General features: G+C 36.1%; 1 protein-coding gene across 1 annotated transcript; it reads right to left on the bottom strand.

Moving 5' to 3' along the window:
* Window positions 1-982: 982 nt before the first annotated feature.
* Window positions 983-17841, bottom strand: c1galt1a (core 1 synthase, glycoprotein-N-acetylgalactosamine 3-beta-galactosyltransferase 1a). Its single transcript, XM_081375816.1, has 3 exons — window positions 17571-17841; window positions 14586-15250; window positions 983-1420 (listed from the first exon to the last, which is right to left on the bottom strand). Exons 1-3 carry the CDS (start codon window positions 17713-17715, stop codon window positions 1292-1294), a joined length of 939 nt encoding a protein of 312 aa, XP_081231942.1. The 5' UTR covers window positions 17716-17841; the 3' UTR covers window positions 983-1291.
* Window positions 17842-18010: the final 169 nt, after the last annotated feature.

Genomic DNA, 18010 nt, shown 5'->3' on the forward strand with positions numbered 1-18010 from the left:
TTCTTTTTTTTTTTCTTTGCAGTCATGCACTATGCATTTTCATTGTAGTACATGTCTTTTATGAGAACAGTAAGGAAGCCTACACTGACTGTAGATCAGATTGTGAACCAACACTACTTTAATTATTGTTTACTAGACTTAGTGCTGCTCCATTTTCTTGAGAATAACATGTATATTCTTCCTAGTCGCACTGAAAGTATCATTAATTTCTTCATTTTAAATAATCCTTTTCTGTATGTTGCATCCTTAAAAATACAGCATTGTAAATATTTCTGTTAATTGTGATTTACAATCGTCAACTTACTAGTGAATTATAACTTACTTTTTTCCACAAAGTGGAAAAAAAGAGTTGCTGGTAATCCCCTTTGTTTTCAAAAAATTACCAAAAATGCTTATATACATAATTCAGGGTCATCATATGTGGTTATCACAGGGCAATGCTGCAGGGAGTCCAACAATTATTGCTTAACTGCAAAGTATTTTTGTGAAATTTTTTTAATATGCGTTAAATAATACATTACGTTAACTTCAAAGCTAATGTTAAGAAGCTAAAGTTCTGCTAAAGTGACCCCCCTCCCTCATTAAACTGTACAAAGTAACATTGAAATGTATTGAACAAGTGTATGCCACTCTAAATCCATTATTATTTTAATGGTTTTGCAATGTAAGCATCATAAAGTATGTACATACTCTAAGATGATATTTTAGACCAATATATTATGCAACAGAAAACATTGCACAAAATTACTAATACTGTGTACCAGGAAGTACTTGTATTATATTTTAAGTAGCAGTTGTATTATATTGTGTGATTAACAGCATTTGCATTTCAAGGATGTTTTCCCATATATCATTTTAATGTTTCCTTATAGCAGTGAGCATGACTCATAAATTTGAGTATGAACTCCTCCCTGCACGTCTTAAATAAATGACAATCAAACATCCTGAAGTCCTTTTTCAAAATAAATGAATGACCAAGTTTGGATTAACTTGTCTTACATTTGACAGATTTTAATAAATATTCTCAACTTGATTTTTTTACATTCGGTCTGTGATGAAGCGAACCATGGTGTTTCCGAAGCTAATGTTAATAATGTTTTGGACGATAAAGTTCTTAGTCTGTAACTTTGTAAAACCTGTTTTAATATGTATTATAGAACAATAAATGTAACATTATTTACATGTAATGGTCTTACTGGGAAGTAATGTAAACATGTATTAAACAATTTCTCTTTAAAATACATTTTGAATGCTGTCTTATTTTTAGATTTGCTGTTGGTTCTATTATTTGTTAATCTGGGTTAAATCTGTATTTATATCCATATGGGCGTAAGTGGTAGGTGTAGTACTCTAGTGTGTGCATTCCCACTGCATCTATGTAGTGGAAAGAGATGGCTAAATCTGAACAGCATCCAGGGCCCTAAAACACAAGAACAGAACAATGTATATTAGCATAAAGAAGAATCAATCAAATCCTAGCTGAGAAGGAGATACCTAAGAAAGTTTTTTTTTTTTTTACTGTACTCATATACATCTTACTTCTCTCTTGCTATTTCCTGGTTATATCTGCATCTGACTGATTGATCATAAGCCAGGAAATGTGAAAAAGGCCTAGAGGTATTTTATTTTCATTCCAAGGGGGTTTAACAGTGAAATCATCATCATCATTATTACTGATTATTATCATAATAATAATAATTATTATTATTATTATATTGTTGTGGATGTAGCATCATGCAAAAGCAAACATTTTTGGATAAGATGCTAATGTAGATTTACCCATACGTCACTAATGACATGTCCTTGGATCAACATCCTGAACACAACTCTTAACTGGAAACTTATCAATCAAATATAAATAGTTTACAGAGTTGTTCCTGGACCAACAAGGAAACAGAAATTGTCTGACTTGATGGTTCTGTTTTCAACTGCCACGACTGGGTAGGAATGCTTGTAAAACTCACAGCCACCAGTATTTAGTTGGAACTCACTGATTGCTTAAACACATTTCTTGAAACTATGCCTTGTATTCTCAAAACTGTCAACACAAATCCATAACGTCTCACCCAATTCCCCAAACATCCTATTTTCAGGTCAAAATGAAGCTCTACACTCAAAACCATTCACTCTTGCTGAAAAAACAAACTTTGCCCTCAGACAGGACACACAAGCCCTCAAAATCACACACACTACAACATAGTCTAACACACTGCGCAATAAATTCAAAACAACATTTCCAAAACTGGTAAGTTATGTTGCTTGTGGCTTTAATAACAATTAATTGAAAAAAAATGTAAATCAGCTACATGCACATAAACATGGCTTCATTTTATTTTTATTTGAGTCTGTATTTTCACCCACAGGAATGATAGTATGAAGTAATGACGTCTTTATCATTTATTATCATTTGAAGGTAGTTTATGACCCACATTAGCCTAAAGGCTGGTATTCACAACACAACTTTTAAAATCTGAAAAGATTTTTAATCACTAAGCATCATACACTTTGTGACTGTCATCATGACTAAACGGCTAAAAGGAAAAACTGGGTATTGTATGCTAAACGACTGAGGGTCACACACTACCAAATGCAACAACCGCACAAGCGTCTTGATGTTAGTGGGGCGAAAGGTAGTGAGGATTTTAGGGGCCCCGGCCTTTAGAAGGGCCCCACAATTTCATCCGATGATCATGTGCAGGGGTGCGTTTTCCGTACAGTAACTCGCTGCTTAACTGCTGTAGTACGATGCATCGTTGAAGAAATCAACTAGCTAGTCATGACTGTTTCCAAAACCATATTGTCACAAATTTTTTTTTTGAATGAATCTGTTTGAGATCGAATTAATGCTAGATGGTTGGCTTTAAATAATTTTTCTCAGTTATTTTGCTTTATTTCCAGATTCAATCATAGGCTCGTTCTTAGAGCACGTTCGCACATGCGCACTCTTCAAAAATGACGCTTTTAAATGACATTCGTATGTATTCTGAATAAAAAATATAGATTTTACTGAATGTATGCTTGCTTATTTGGCTCAAGATAAGGATTTATTGAGTCCACATGTCATGCAAACAAGAATCTATACTTCTAACCACAGGTATGTGAAACACAGACTCGTTGAACTATGCTGATAACGATGGAACTTGCGACCCTAGTTGGTTAACGATACTTTTGGGAAACGCACCTGTGGTTATTGCTGTGGGCTCTCCAGCTATGGCTCTGGGCACAGGACAACTGAAAACAATACTTTCCAAAATCGGCTCAAAATATCAAACATGTTTGATCTCCTTTGACTGGAAGGAATTACAGTCTTGAAGATAAAAAAATCTGAATCTGTGCCCATCATACTCTACACTGTGGACTTTTCTGTAATTTCTAGTTATTTACTTTAAATCCCCCAGTATTATACTGCTATTTCTCTTTACAGTAAATAACTGTGATTCCCATTGCATCATGGGAATTTTCTGTGACGTATAACACCACATACAGAGACTTACTGTATTTTTTAAATTTGCTGTATACTACGTACTGTATTTGACGTAACGGCCTCTCTGGCTGGCACCATTCCATCGTGCTTTTTATTTCCTAATTTTTGCCTTACACCGCGTGTCTACAACGCTATAACAGTCAGAGACTGTCTATATTGGACACATTGAAGCAACCGGGCTGGACCATTAATGCAAAATGTAAACCAGTTTGTCCCTTGCCAGAAATAGCGCGAGCGCTTGGACTCGGAGTAGGGGAACGCGGGGCACAACGTAACACGGGGCTAGATGTAACACACTTGTTTTAAATACTTCCACACATGCTAGGATGACGAAACTTGGTGTGTTAACTAGTTGCCATATCAACACTATATAGAAAAAAAATTGCGCCAAAATTATTATTTTTTTGGAAGATATCCATAGACATTTATTAAACCATAGCAAAAGTACATTTCTTACTTAAGTTAATTTTTCATCTCTATTTTTTGTGTTTATTTAAAATGAGACAAATCTGATATTATTTTAATCCCCAATATGTTATTTAACAGTTGAGATAGTTCTTTAATGCTTCGCTAACTAGCAGAAGACACTAGCAGGGTTTAAATTCCAGCTGTGCAGGCGGGGCATGTTGTAACACTGTGTTACAATGTGCCCCTATTAGAAATATGCTATTATATTCTATAGTTTTATTAATTTTATTGAGAAAACGTGAGAAAAAGGTGAATAAAGACTGAGAGTCAATGTTCAGAAATTACTAATTATTTATTTGTTTTGAACTATGTTGTATAGCTGTGTTTTCCTGTGTTCGTAGTCAAAACTCAAAAAATGAGTTTATATTTAATTATTAAAAATTGCCATTATTTTATATGAAAAAGTTTTTTAATTGTATTTTATTTAGAAAATATTTTAGTTTGTCTTGTATATTTTTTTTATTAGATCAGATAACATTTTAAGCTGTCATATCATGTTACAATGTGCCCCTCACCCCACCTATGGGGCATGTTGTCACATTTCACTTCCATTCTTTCGGGGTATATCCAGAAAAAGGTATATACTGTATTAATAAAACAAAACCACATAATTGTACTAGACATGTGGGAAATTAATGTGGGAAAAAATAAATACTCTGAACCATAAGTAGATTTACAAAAACTGAGAAAGTCAAAAAGCGTTACTTTGTGCCCCGCTCTCCCCTAACGTTACCGTCCGTACGTCGTCAGAAATTTGTCGTGTCTCACCGGAGCATCCAGTGTAATATCACTGGGACTGTCTTTTGCTGGACAGCGCCGTTCGTGTCTGGCCTGGGGAAGAGACGGAATTCACTTCACCGTGACCGAGAGAGAGACCAGCAAGCAAGGTAAAAGCAAGGTGTGTTGACAGGAATGTGCCCAGTTTAACCTGTTATACTCGTCAACATGGCGGTAACGAACTTTACCACAGTAAACTGTGCTAACGTTTCATTTTAAAGACTTTGTTGTCGAGTTAAAGTCGGCATGAAATCAAATTTGACAAATCTTCTTCTTATATGTAATATTGTAGTGTTTATTATAAATGATTTATCTGTGCACTTCATTATTTTTTTAAAATTCATGTACCCTTATAATCTTTAATCAAATACATTACCCTTCCCTCCCCCCTCGAAACGACCTCTCTTCTCTTTCGGTCACGTGCCATGGCGAAAGGGTGCGGCCAGAGCCGATGAGGGGGCGGCTATAATCGAGATGCTCTCGAGGGTGAACTTGACTGATAACAGAGAATGTCTAATAAGGCTGATAACTTGACTTGACTCATCTTGGTTCGCGGGAATAATAAAATAAAATAAAAAATCCTTCATGGGAGGGTAACGGTGGGGAGTCCGGTGGAGAGAAATCCTCCACAACTGAGCGTAAACTGACATTCAAATCTGCCTCGATTTTGTCTGCAACGCCAAACCTCCAACGATCCAATCAATTCCCGAAGGACGAAATCAAGCCCCGCCCTACATTTTTTTCTAATTTCAGAAGCCGTTTGCGTCACAACCTATTTTTTTACAGTCTATGGTCACAACAAGGAAAAAATTACAATCTCAACTTCCGTTTCATGCCGACTTTAAAATACGCCAACGAGCAACGCTTAGTTTACATTAAGAATAAATTAACTATGTGAAATTCTGTTTTGGTTGTAGATAATGTTGTATGTTAGCTAACGTTAAGTTTTATTTAGCTATTTAGCTTTTTTAATGGAATTTAATATTTGCTTCCATTTTTGTATGTGTTTATTACACAGCAAATGAACCAATCAGAAGATGGACCATTTTCTATGTTCAGTCTCACCAGATTAAATGTATCCAGGTAAGCACTGCACTAAAACTCTCACTAATTCATTCATACCAAATCTAGCATTCTAAACAACTTAAGTTTATATTTTTGCATTATTTTGATATTTTATTAGGCAGAATAACGAACTTTACCACAGTAAACTGTGCTAACGTTTCATTTTAAAGACTTTGTTGTCGAGTTAAAATACGCCAACGAGCAACGCTTAGTTTACATTAAGAATAAATTAACTATGTGAAATTCTGTTTTGGTTGTAGATAATGTTGGCCTACTGATGAGAAAATAACATTGTATGTTAGCTAACGTTAAGTTTTATTTAGCTAGCTATTTAGCTTTTTAAATGGAATTTAATATTTGCTTCTATTTTTGTATGTGTTTAAAGGCAACTGCAACAAAGCGCCAATTCGCGCCTGTGACTTATAACAAGATTCCGGAGATAAGTTAACGTTAGGCCATTTGTGATATATTTTGACATAAGTTTGCTGCAATGATTAGCAAGTTGTGATAAGTGCTTTGGAGCCACTGGTGCAGACTAGGTAGCATACAATATCTTTTAAAATATCTATAAAATTGGCTAACTTTATATCAAATAAGTGACCTTTGCATCATGTCTAACTTCATTTTTATTACACAGCAAATGAACCAATCAGAAGATGGACCATTTTCTATGTTCAGTCTCACCAGATTAAATGTATCCAGGTAAGCACTGCACTAAAACTCTCACTAATTCATTCATACCAAATCTAGCATTCTAAACAACTTAAGTTTATATTTTTGCATTATTTTGATATTTTATTAGGCAGAAGACTCTCTACCATTGCAGTCCCACCTGAACAGGAAGGTCCTAAAATCAGCGCACAGGTGGGTTAACTACTGTAGGAAGGAGAACGGTCATCACTCAGTGATTTCTTGCATGTGTCTTCATGTATATTTGTCTCAGACAGGGACCCCTTCACTGCAGATGAGCTGAAATGGGCTAAATCATTGATGTCAGTCTTTCTCTCTATGGATCTCAGCATTTTTGGACAGAATTTAGGATTTGTAAGTATTAAAATTTAATCTGGAATAATTTAATTTAGTTCAGTTGAAATGTTTGAATATGCTATTGCCAAAGCTGTTTACAAATATATATTCTTAAAGGGGTGGTTCGGGATTTTTGACATCGGACCTCATTTTTAAGTCAGCCTGGTTGTTATTCATCAGTGGAGACATTTTTTTAAAAAAATTATCCAGTCCTTATATTTGGATAGTTAGCCGATGCTAGGCTAGCGCGAGTCAAGGGTAGATGTTAGCCAGCCATTGAAAAACCGTTTTACCCACTCCACAGTGCACCAATGGCTGGCTAACATCTACCCTTGACTCGCGCTAGCCTAGCATCGGCTAACTATGCAAATATAAGGACTGGATAATTTTTTTTAAAAAATGTCTCCACTGATGAATAACAACCAGGCTGACTTAAAAATGAGGTCCGATGTCAAAAATCCCAAACCACCCCTTTAAGTTATTGTAAACATAATAATAAAAATTAAAAAGGTTAAAAATATTTTGACACTAATATTTATTCTCTCTCTCTCTCTCTCTCTCTCTCTCTCTCTCTCTCTCTCTCTCTCTCTCTCTCTCTCTCTCTCTCTCTGTTGGAGTGGATGTTGGGAGTGGGTGCGTGTGTGAGAGACGCGTGTAGGAGAGCGCTTTGCTTTTTTTCAAGCTGTTTTTTTTTATTTTTCTTTCTTTATTATTACTAATTTTTTTTCTTTTTCTTATGAGGTGTTTTTCTTTTTTTCACCTCTCCGAGCACGTTTCTTGGTTTTAGGGTAGTTTTAAGGTTATATCGTGTGGTGTTTGTGTGTGTGAGGCAGTATGACGTCTACCCCTGCGGGGGGAGCGTCGCCTCTCACCCTCCGGAATGGTTTCAGGTGTGCGTCGGAGGCGAATACCTCTATTGAGGATGTTCTCCTTGCTGTATGAGCTAAGGGTTGGAAATGAAAATATTAGTTCTGCTTCTAGAATGAATAAGGCAGTCGTCGTATTTTTGAAAAATGAAAATCAAGTAAAAAACTTGATTGAAAGCGGAATTTGGATCAATGAAACGTATGTGCCTATTACACCATTGTCGGCACCGGCAACGAAAATTGTCATTTCTATCGTGCCCCCATTCGTTGGTAATGAGAATATTATTAAAGAGCTGACTAGATTTGGTAAAATTGCCGGCGCTGTAAAAGAAATTCCGCTCGGTTGTAAAAACGCCGCACTGAAACACGTGTTATCTTTCAGGAGACACGTTTACATGTTTTTGAGCTCTCCCACTAAAACGCTTGATGTATCTTTTCGGATATCTCATGGTGAGAGTGCGTATATGGTGTACGCTAGTACGGAGACTTTGCGTTGCTTTGAATGCGGGGATATTGGTCCTAAACGTTTCACCTGCCCGCATAAAGCGCGTAATACTGAAGTGGAAGGCCCAACTGAAACATCTGAAAGGCCGCAGATGGTGAAGGAAAGTATACCACAACAACCTGAAAAGGCAGATACGAATATCGAGGTAAGGCCAACTGTTTCTGAAAATACTGTCGCTGATGTTGAGGTTCCAAGTTGTAGTCGGCCTAGCACTAGTGATGTTGGTAAGAGTGATGTTTGTGGTGGCCTAGTACAGGATAATGAGACGAATGATGGGCAAAGTGAAGAAATGGATGATATGTCAGAAGCAACTTTAGAGAGTTGTAGAGATGATGATTCATGTGCGGACTTTGATGTGGCAAATTGTGGAAGTGATTTGTATACAGTTGAGCAAATTAATGCTTTTTTGGACGAGACAAAGGGCAAAAGTGTTGACATCGGTAAATTTTTTCCAGATTTAGACAAATTTGTGCTATCTGTTATGAATGTAAGACAGGAATGCAGTCTAGAAGTGTTATCCCAGCAGAAAAGGTTTCGATTAAAAAAATACATAACAACAATTAGGCATGGAGTAAAATCAGGCAGGGCGAAACGCCGGTCTGTGAGAGGTAAACTAAAATAAGTGCACGATGGGTATCTGTCCTTTTCTTGTTTTTCTTCTCACAATACTGTTTCTTTCTGCTTTCATACCCTATTTTATTATGGATGTCCTAAGAGTGGGGTCCTTAAAGGGTTAGTTCACCCAAAAATGAAAATTCTGTCAGTAATTACTCACCCTCATGTTGTTCCAACCGCGTAAGACCTTCGTTCATCTTCGGAACACAAATTAAGATATTTTTGATGAAATCTGAGCCATGTCTCACTCCTCCATAGGCTTCTATGTGACCGAAACTTGCTGGCCCAGAAAAGTTATTAAAGAGATCGTTAATATAGTCCAAGTGACTCCAGTGGCTCTATCTTAAGTTTATAAAGCGACGAAAATACTTTTTGTGCGCAAAAACAAACAAAAATAACGACTTTATTCCACTATTCATTTCCTTCTCTCTGGACCTCTAGTTGGTTCGCGTAGTGTTTTTGCGCAGCGCGTCTGTGTACACGTCACCACGTAGGCTCACTATTGGCCGACGCCGGTCATGTGTGTGATGCGTGATGACGTGCAACACAGACGCGCAGCGCAAAAACACTACGAGGCCCAGAGAGAAGGAAATGAATAGTGGAATAAATTCGTTATTTTTGTTTGTTTTTGCGCACAAAAAGTATTCTCGTCGCTTGATATGCTTAAGATTGAGCCACTGGAGTCACTTGGACTATATTAACGATCTCTTTAATAACTTTTCTGGGCCAGCAAGTTTCGGTCACATAGCAGCCTATGGAGGATTCAGAAATGGCTCAGATTTCATCAAAAATATCTTAATTTGTGTTCCGAAGATGAACGTAGGTCTTACGCGGTTGGAACAACATGAGGGTGAGTAATTACTGACAGAATTTTCATTTTTGGGTGAACTAACCCTTTAAATGTAAATGGGATTAGGGCAAGTAATAAATGGTCATTGTTAAAAGAAAGTATAAAGCTAAAAGAAATTAATGTGATGTTTCTACAAGAAACACACAGTGACATAAATAATGAAGTAGATTGGGGTTTGTGGTCTGATGGTCAGTGTTTTCTTAGCCATGGGACAAATTTAAGTGCAGGGGTGGCAATTTTGTTTTCTTCTGAGTTAGATGTAAACATTCTATCAATTAATGAATTGGAAAAGGGACGACTTCTTTTAATTAAAGCTAAAATAAAAGATTTGTGTTTTGTCTTTGTAAATATGTATGCACCAAATATTGGTAAGGACAGAATTAAGCTTTTTGAGATGCTTAAAAATACTCTTGTTTCTCTTTCAAAAGAAGATTTATTAATTATAGGAGGAGATTTTAATTGCACCCTTGATTTTGTTCTTGATAGGAATGGAGAAGAACCACATCCTCCTTCTGCTAAAGTTTTGAAAGCAATAATCACTCAGTTGGGGCTAGTAGATGTGTGGAGGGAAAAAAATAAAAAAGTGAGACAATATAGCTGGATTAAAGTGGCAGTAGGTAGAGTTAGTGCGGCTCGTTTGGATCGATTTTATTTATGTAAAAATCAAAGTAATAGGGTGATTGGTGCATCTATCACACCTTGTATTATCTCTGATCATCAGCTCATTACAGTGAATGTTGTTTTATCAGAAACAAAACCACAATTCTTTTATTGGCGTTTTGATATTAAATTAATTCAGGATGTTATTTTTAATGAGAATTTTAAAATGTTTTGGAATTGTTGGGTTGAAGAAAAAAATGATTATGAAAATCTGCTTCAGTGGTGGGAAATAGGCAAAACGCAGATTAAGCTTTTCTGTCAACAATTTATGGCACATACTGCATGTCAAATTAAACAAGAAATGGCAAAATTAGAGAAAGATATTTTAAAAATTCAAAATATGTTAATTGATCAAAATGATGTAAAATGGATTACCAGCAGAATTTTATAAAACTTTTTGGGGAATAATCGGAAGAGACTTTTTTAAAGTTTTACAAGAAAGTTATAAAGCTGAGGTTCTACCAAAAAGCTGTCAACGAGCAGTGCTCTCTTTGATCCCAAAGAAGGGAGATCTTTGTCTGCTTAAGAACTGGAGACCAGTAGCTGTTTTATGTTCCGATTATAAAATCTTATCTAAGTGTTTGGCTAACAGACTTAAAGGTGTTCTTGATGTGTTAGTACAGCAAAAACCAAACATACTGTATACCCAAAAGGTCTATTTATGATAATTTGTTTTTAATGAGAGACATTATGGATTATGCTGGAATATATAATGTTGATTTTGGTTTGCTTTCTCTAGATCAGGAGAAAGCTTTTGATCGTGTAGATCATCACTATCTTTTCAAGGTTCTTAAGTGTTATGGGTTTGGAGAACATTTTTTAGCATGGATAAGAATTTTATATACTGATGCTGTAAGCATGGTTAAAATAGGAGGAGGTCTGAGTGTACCAATCCAAATGAAAAGAGGGATAAGGCAAGGGTGCCCTATGTCGGGTCAATTATACACCTTGGCAATAGAGCCTCTACTTTGTTTGTTAAGAAATAAATTGACGGGTATTCTGGTAAGTAATAAGCCAGAAGCTGAAGCTATTAAACTTTCTGCTTATGCAGACGATGTAACTGTTATGGTTAGGAATACACATGATGTTCAAGTTATAAAGGAAGCTCTAAAGATTTATGAAGGGGCATCATCAGCCAAACTTAATTGGCAAAAAACAGAAGCCTTATGGTGTGGTTCTGAAGAAAGCTCTTTACCAGTATTACCAGAAAATGTCAAGTGGGGGAAGTCCGGTTTTAAATTTTTAGGAGTATATCTTGGTAAAGATGAATGTAAGATGAAGAATTGAGAGGGGTTAGTAGATGGAGTGCTTGTAAAGTTGTCTAAATGGAAATGGTTGCTACCCCAGTTATCCTACAGGGGAAGAGTCCTGATAGCCAATAATCTTATAGCGTCCACCCTTTGGCATAAGTTGATGGTTTTGGATCCTCCAAGAAATATAATAGAAGACATTCAAAAGGCTCTTGTTAAATTCTTCTGGTCAGGACAACACTGGCTAAAAGCTGCTGTTCTATACCTTCCTGTTAATGAGGGAGGACAAGGACTAATTGACATTTGTTCAAGGATTGCTGTTTTCCGATTGCAAGTGGCACAGCGTCTTTTATATCATCAACATCAGCAGTGGATGGACGTAGCATGTGCTTTGTTGCGGAAAAACAGAAGAATGGGGTTGGATAAACAATTATTTGTCATGTCTTTTGATGGATTAGCAATGGAAGGATTGACTGTCTTCTACCAGAGTGTATTGCAAGCCTGGCAGACTCTTTCATTTTCAAGAGAATGGGAAGGATCCAATCAGTGGGTATACGAAGAGCCTTTGTTTTTCAATCCACTTCTCTCTGTTGAGGTGTTGAGATCTGTCTCTGTGAGATCGGCAATGTTGAAAGCAGGAGTCTCTAAAATATGCCACCTACGAAGGGGACTGAGCTGGATATCGGTAGAGGAACTGACACAAAAGGTGGGCTTCAGGTCTGAGCGTTTTATCAAGAGGGTGCTGGATGATCTTGAGGAGGTCCTCCCTGTTCCTATAAGGGATTTTATGAAAGTTTTTCCTGTGGAGAACTGTGATGCTACAGATAATGCCCATTTTCCTGAACTGCATGTTTCCATAAAAAAAGGAGACTGGCAGGAAGATGACAGAAAATTGCTTTCTATGGACACACCAGAATTGAATATTTTTGGTATTTTGAGCAGACAAAAACCATCAACTTCCAACATCTTAAGGATGTGAGAGACACTAAATGGACAATGGTGTTTGATTCAGGCTCTTCCCCGAAAGGTAGCTGGCGGTCCCTGTACAAAAGACCCATTGAGAAGAGGGTGGGGGATCTTCAGTGGAGAATTGTGCATGGGATTTTAGCTACGAACAGACACAAAGCACTCCTTAATGTCTCAGATGATGAGGGTTGTCCTTTTTATGGGGTATCTGAAACTCTTTTTCATCTTTTTATTGAGTGTCCACGTTTGGATCAAATTTTGAGTTTAATGGAAAGCTGGAGTATGCAGCTTATGGGCAGGTTTAGTCAAGAATTGTTTATTTTTGGTCCTAATTATTCAACAAAATATAAATCCAAAGTGGTGTTATTAAACTTCTTGTTTGGAGCAGCAAAGTTGGCAATTTGGTGTACCAGAAGAAATAAAGTAGAAGGGAGGGAAAGTGTGTTTTGGTTTGGTTTGATTGGTTTGGTTTGATGATGAGAGGTTTTATAAAGAAGAGATTAATGATGGAATATGTGTATTTCAGCCTTATTAATGATGTTAGTTCTTTTTTTCATGTGTGGGGAGTTGATGGTTTTATATGTGAAGCTGATGTTCATGGAGATCTTGTATTTAATTTGAGTGTTCAGGAGTGATTATTATTGTTATTTTTATTTTATTTTTATTTATTTTTTTATTTAATTTTATATTAATTGTGTTGTGGAAAATATAAATGTATGACTATTTTAATGGTTTTTACCTTAAAAATATAGGTCACTTATGTTTATATTGAATAATTAAAGAAGACCTAAAAGTCAAAGTCTCTCCCCCCCCCCCCCCCCCCCTTGGAACCGGGCTCTCCTCTGAAGGACTGAGTACATTTGTGTTTGTGGACACGCATGCAGACCAGGGAACATTCTGATGTTGTCAGTCAAGTTCTGAACATGAACCAATCTTTGGAGAAGTTCATTTATTCGCAAAGGTGGACAAAAACATTGTGTTGACTTTTTAAAGATTATTTTGATGATGATTTTTACTCGTAGAAGTAGACTGAGGGGTAGACAGTCAGACATTGATAATAATAAGAAATGTTTCTTGAGAATCAAATAGACTTCAAAAACATTAAGACACTTAAATACTTCTTTTGGCCACCAGTGTACATGAATCCAACACATTTTTGTAAATAAGTGAAATTATTTTGAAGGTGGGGTTATGTGTCATGTATTGTGAAAAGAACTGTGTTTTGTCCTGTGTTGGACATTTCCTTTTTGACTGCTTAAAAATGTATTTTTATTCTGCAGTTTTATGAATGTAATGGTTGATATTTCATTATAATACTTGTATAAGCTAAACAACCAATGACTCTACATTCATTTTGTCAAATGCTAACGTTTTGTTTATGATTTTATGTATGATTTTAACAATGTGTGCAGTGAAGGACATCACATAATGTGTTAATTTAACACGTTTACACATCTTTGTGCTAACCTTTCTGACATATTTACTTTGTTCAAATCATTAACACAATGAATGAGTTAAAATTAACACAAAAAATGTTGTCCCTAAACTCACCCATTAATGTGTAAAAATTTCACACATCATTTCCAGCATTGGAAGACTGAATATTCTGTGATATATATGAAATGTTTTAAATAAAAAAATGCTATTTTTGTAATAACTTTGTCTAATTGGTTTGTATGTTAGTAGTATTTATGTAGGATAAAAATAAAATTAATCATATATCAAAATTATGAAATCTAATTTAGTACACATAAAAAATAATTACAGTAGTGTACTGATTAGCTTCGTTTTTACAGTAATGCACTGTATTACACAATTACAGTACCATACTGTAAAACTGAAATCGGTAATGTACTGCAAATCTTAATTACAGTAACTTACTGGCAAAAACCCTTAAAGTCTAACAGTGTGATTTTCTGTGAAATCTGTCAACTCCGACTGCCCAAACTCTTTGACTTTCTGACTTTTGACTCCTCCGGACTGTAAATTGGGGCAAAAATCAGGGCAAAAGTTGTTTAGTGTATTGATTCACCCTAAAACATCTCCTTCTTACCTCAACAGGGTTATAATGCTCATAGAGGAGGTACCAGGGTCGTCGTCTGGGTAGCTGTCTGGGCAGGTAATAGTCTGGAGGGTAAGGATGAAAGGTTTGTCTCTTCAACACGTCTCTGGAATCACCTGTCCTAACTTTCATTGTCTCCATGCATTGTCCCAATCCTTTATCCTCAAGGTCTGTGTTGTGTGTGCAAAGTCCATCAGCAAAACCCTTCACAAATCTCCTCAAAGCTTCCTTACTGAGGACATAACCAGCCCCTCCGCTCATGTAGCCCTGTTTAACGAATGGTGCGAACCTACGTCCAAAATACAGCGGCTCCTCTGTGTTGTGCTTGGACAGACCGTAGCGCAAATTCTCAAGGACAACAAACGTGTCATCGTCAGCTTTGAGGAACCAATCAGCATCATCCAGATGGTGCTTGTGAATGTGCTGGAAGGCCCGTATGGTCTTCCAGTAGAGTTGACTGCGTCCCTCTGACACGTTGAGCCCTACCGTGGGGAAGTCTGACTCCTTCGAGCTCATGTACAGAATGATGTTGCAGCGTTTGCCCCATGTGTCACGCACATGTTGGGTTCTAGATTCCAGGTGTTGAGGCTGCGTCATTACCCAGCATAACACTCTGACCTTCTGGCTAAGGTCCAGTGTGGCTCTTCTGTTCTCGGCTATAAGAATATTAGAGTTTAGCTTAAGGCCCGTTCATTTTACATTTATTCATTTAGCAGATTACAATTACAATTGAGGCATACAACAAGTGATTCATCTTAAAGAGGCAATAAACATGAGAAGCGCTAGTAATGCAAAGTTTCAGCTATTGTTCAGGATAGTATACTTTACGAGCCAAGTTCACACCAAGGATGATAACAACAGCAATAAAGATATGCCTAGTTGTAAAACTCATTTTAAGAATAGCACCACAACTAAACCGATAACAACACAGAGGAATGATATCATTGGAATTAATTTCAGAACTTTTTGTGTGTTTGTTTTCAGCTGATGAACGATAAAAACACTGACAGCCAATCAGAATCCTCCCCACTTTGAAAATATATTCGATTTTTTTAAAGATTATTTAAAGTGGCAGTCGACAAAACTGTAGTGTAAACTTAAAACAAACAGAACATTATCGTGCGTTGGTGTTGATGCTAATAATTAAGTTTTACCTTTATAGTTAGCGTTTTGGTGTGAACAGGCCTATAGCCAGGTTTAGCTTAGAAACAGAATGTACTGTAGAGAATGACTTACTGTACCATACTAATCTCAATATTTTTGCAATATGTATACTTTATGCAGGCAAGGAAAACATGGGTGATTATTACATTTGTCAAAGTGTGCAGTATACAACAAACCACATACATTATACAAATTGGATTAAAAATGCTAATTAATAACGGTAAGAACCCTTGTGAAAAAGAAGTGCACTTAATTGTATTGAATGTGCGCTTGTAGTGTAATTCAAATCTTAAAAGTATATATTTTAAACAAAAACTGTACTTGCAGATAATATAATTTTAATGAAATAAAAGTGTAACTTTTAAAAAGTGCACTTTGTAATGCTAAACTAAAAGTTTTACTTTAATGCATTTAAAATTTTTGTTTTAATCTTTGTCATGCTTTAAACAAGTACACTTACATTGATGTGTTGACTAACTATATTACATATAAAGTTGAACTTAAATCACTGCACTGGGTCAAAGTTAATATGTAATATGTAATTGGGTCAAATAACATGTAATTAAGTGTCTGAAAACCAGAGGTGGACAGTAACAAAGTACATTTACTTGAGTACTGTACTTGCACTTTTTGAGTATATGTACTTTACTCGAGTATTATTTTTTTGTGGAAACTTTTTACTTTAACTTCACTACATTTCAAAGACAAATATCATACTTTTTACTCCACTACAATTCTGTCAAGGTCCTTGAGTAGAAAGTAGTTACGTCAGTCAGGGGATGATTTTGGTTGGAAATGAAAGTCGGATTGACATCAGAACCCGACTGATGTTGGTTTCTTACGTCAACCCGATTTTCATTTTCAGCGTTGGGTTTGGTCTTCTAAATGCAAATGTTGTCATTGTTTTGGAGCACACTAGCTTATAGATAACAGTAAGGCTAAAATATTCATAATAAAAGTAAAAAAAAACTTTAAATAGGGCACTATTTGAGGGAACAGCCATTTGGGTGTCCGAAACCATTGTGGACGTTATTGAGTGCACTTACTCAATCTCACATTCAATCCCACTACTGGAACTGTGTTCTAGAAATAAATTTGATATCAATATGAGGGTAGGTAGGCATAGATTCAGAGGCATAAGGTACTGTACGTATTACGTACAACAATGCAACAATAATAAACATTGCATTGACATTTACTTTTGTAGTTGGTGTGAATGGATTTTAATTAATCAACTTTTATTAATCAACTAACATTTGTTTTTCTTGCAGGAACAACATTCATATGCTTTTAATGTTTCCAAATTCTTTGGGGAAAAACTTGTGACTGACTGAATGTGTGTAAAAATACAAAAAGGGAAAATGAAACTAGACAGTCTGTTGATAAGTAATCACAAGATCAGAGTTTGCTTTACCTAGTAACATAGAGGTTTGCATATGAAGAACCAATCAAATAGTGGGGAAATTATGTAACGCAGCCTGACATTTATGACATACTTCTATAGCCTACTATAAAAACTGTTGTATATGTATTTTTCGGTGGGATTCTCAATGGAATTTGTCTGAGATCCTCCGGCTTTGCTTCTTGGGAGAGATTCGCCGAGAACTGCTCGGGAAGATCTCCTGGCCGTGATTAAAGCATTTAAAGGACATTTGCAGGTCTGTTTGTCGATTTATTCCTGCGCAGGAAGCTAGTTTAGGGAAGCAAGTTAGTTAAAAACTCGGTCAGTTGTCGACTGAAGACGCAAGAGCGACGGTATAAAGGTGTCAATTAGTAGACGCCCCAGATAAAGGTAGAGAAAAAGTCTCTTACCTGTGTGCCGTACAGTATATGTATTCCGTGCATGCATGGCAAATGTAGGTGTCAGAGTCCTTAGAACACGTGAATAAGTTATTGAGAGAAGCAGACTTACTGCTACGCCACTTAAAAATAAAATGTAGTCCTTAAATAATCTCATGTCTACGATATGTATGATCAAATCTTCAACTCATTTAAACAAAGACAGCATCTCTTCAATGCTCCGAACGTCCTGCCCTCAACACACAGGTGACTTTACATTATGCAAAGTTCTACAGGTTGCATCATTGACGTCAGTGGATGGAAAGCCATATACTTTTATTTTCTCATGTTGTTTTTCCTCATGATTATATTACATTAAAGTATCTGAATATTTCTTATATATTTCATATATAAAATATATTGCATGGTTTTTTTTTAATATCTAAAAAATATGTTGTCTTTTTCTGTTTCTT

Source organism: Scardinius erythrophthalmus, assembly GCF_964197995.2.
Source record: "Scardinius erythrophthalmus genome assembly, chromosome: 10".
In the NCBI taxonomy this organism is placed as follows: domain Eukaryota; kingdom Metazoa; phylum Chordata; class Actinopteri; order Cypriniformes; family Leuciscidae; genus Scardinius; species Scardinius erythrophthalmus.

Bases quoted from the DNA above. Each gene is read 5' to 3' on its own strand.
- c1galt1a (XM_081375816.1), bottom strand. From the start codon at position 17,715: ATGAGATTATTTAAGGACTACATTTTATTTTTAAGTGGCGTAGCAGTA. The intron at 15,251-17,570 runs GTAAGAGACTTT...ATATTCTTATAG, and splicing joins ATATACTGTACGGCACACAG to CCGAGAACAGAAGAGCCACA. The intron at 1,421-14,585 runs GTAAGAAGGAGA...CTTGTGTTTTAG, and splicing joins AGCATTATAACCCTGTTGAG to GGCCCTGGATGCTGTTCAGA.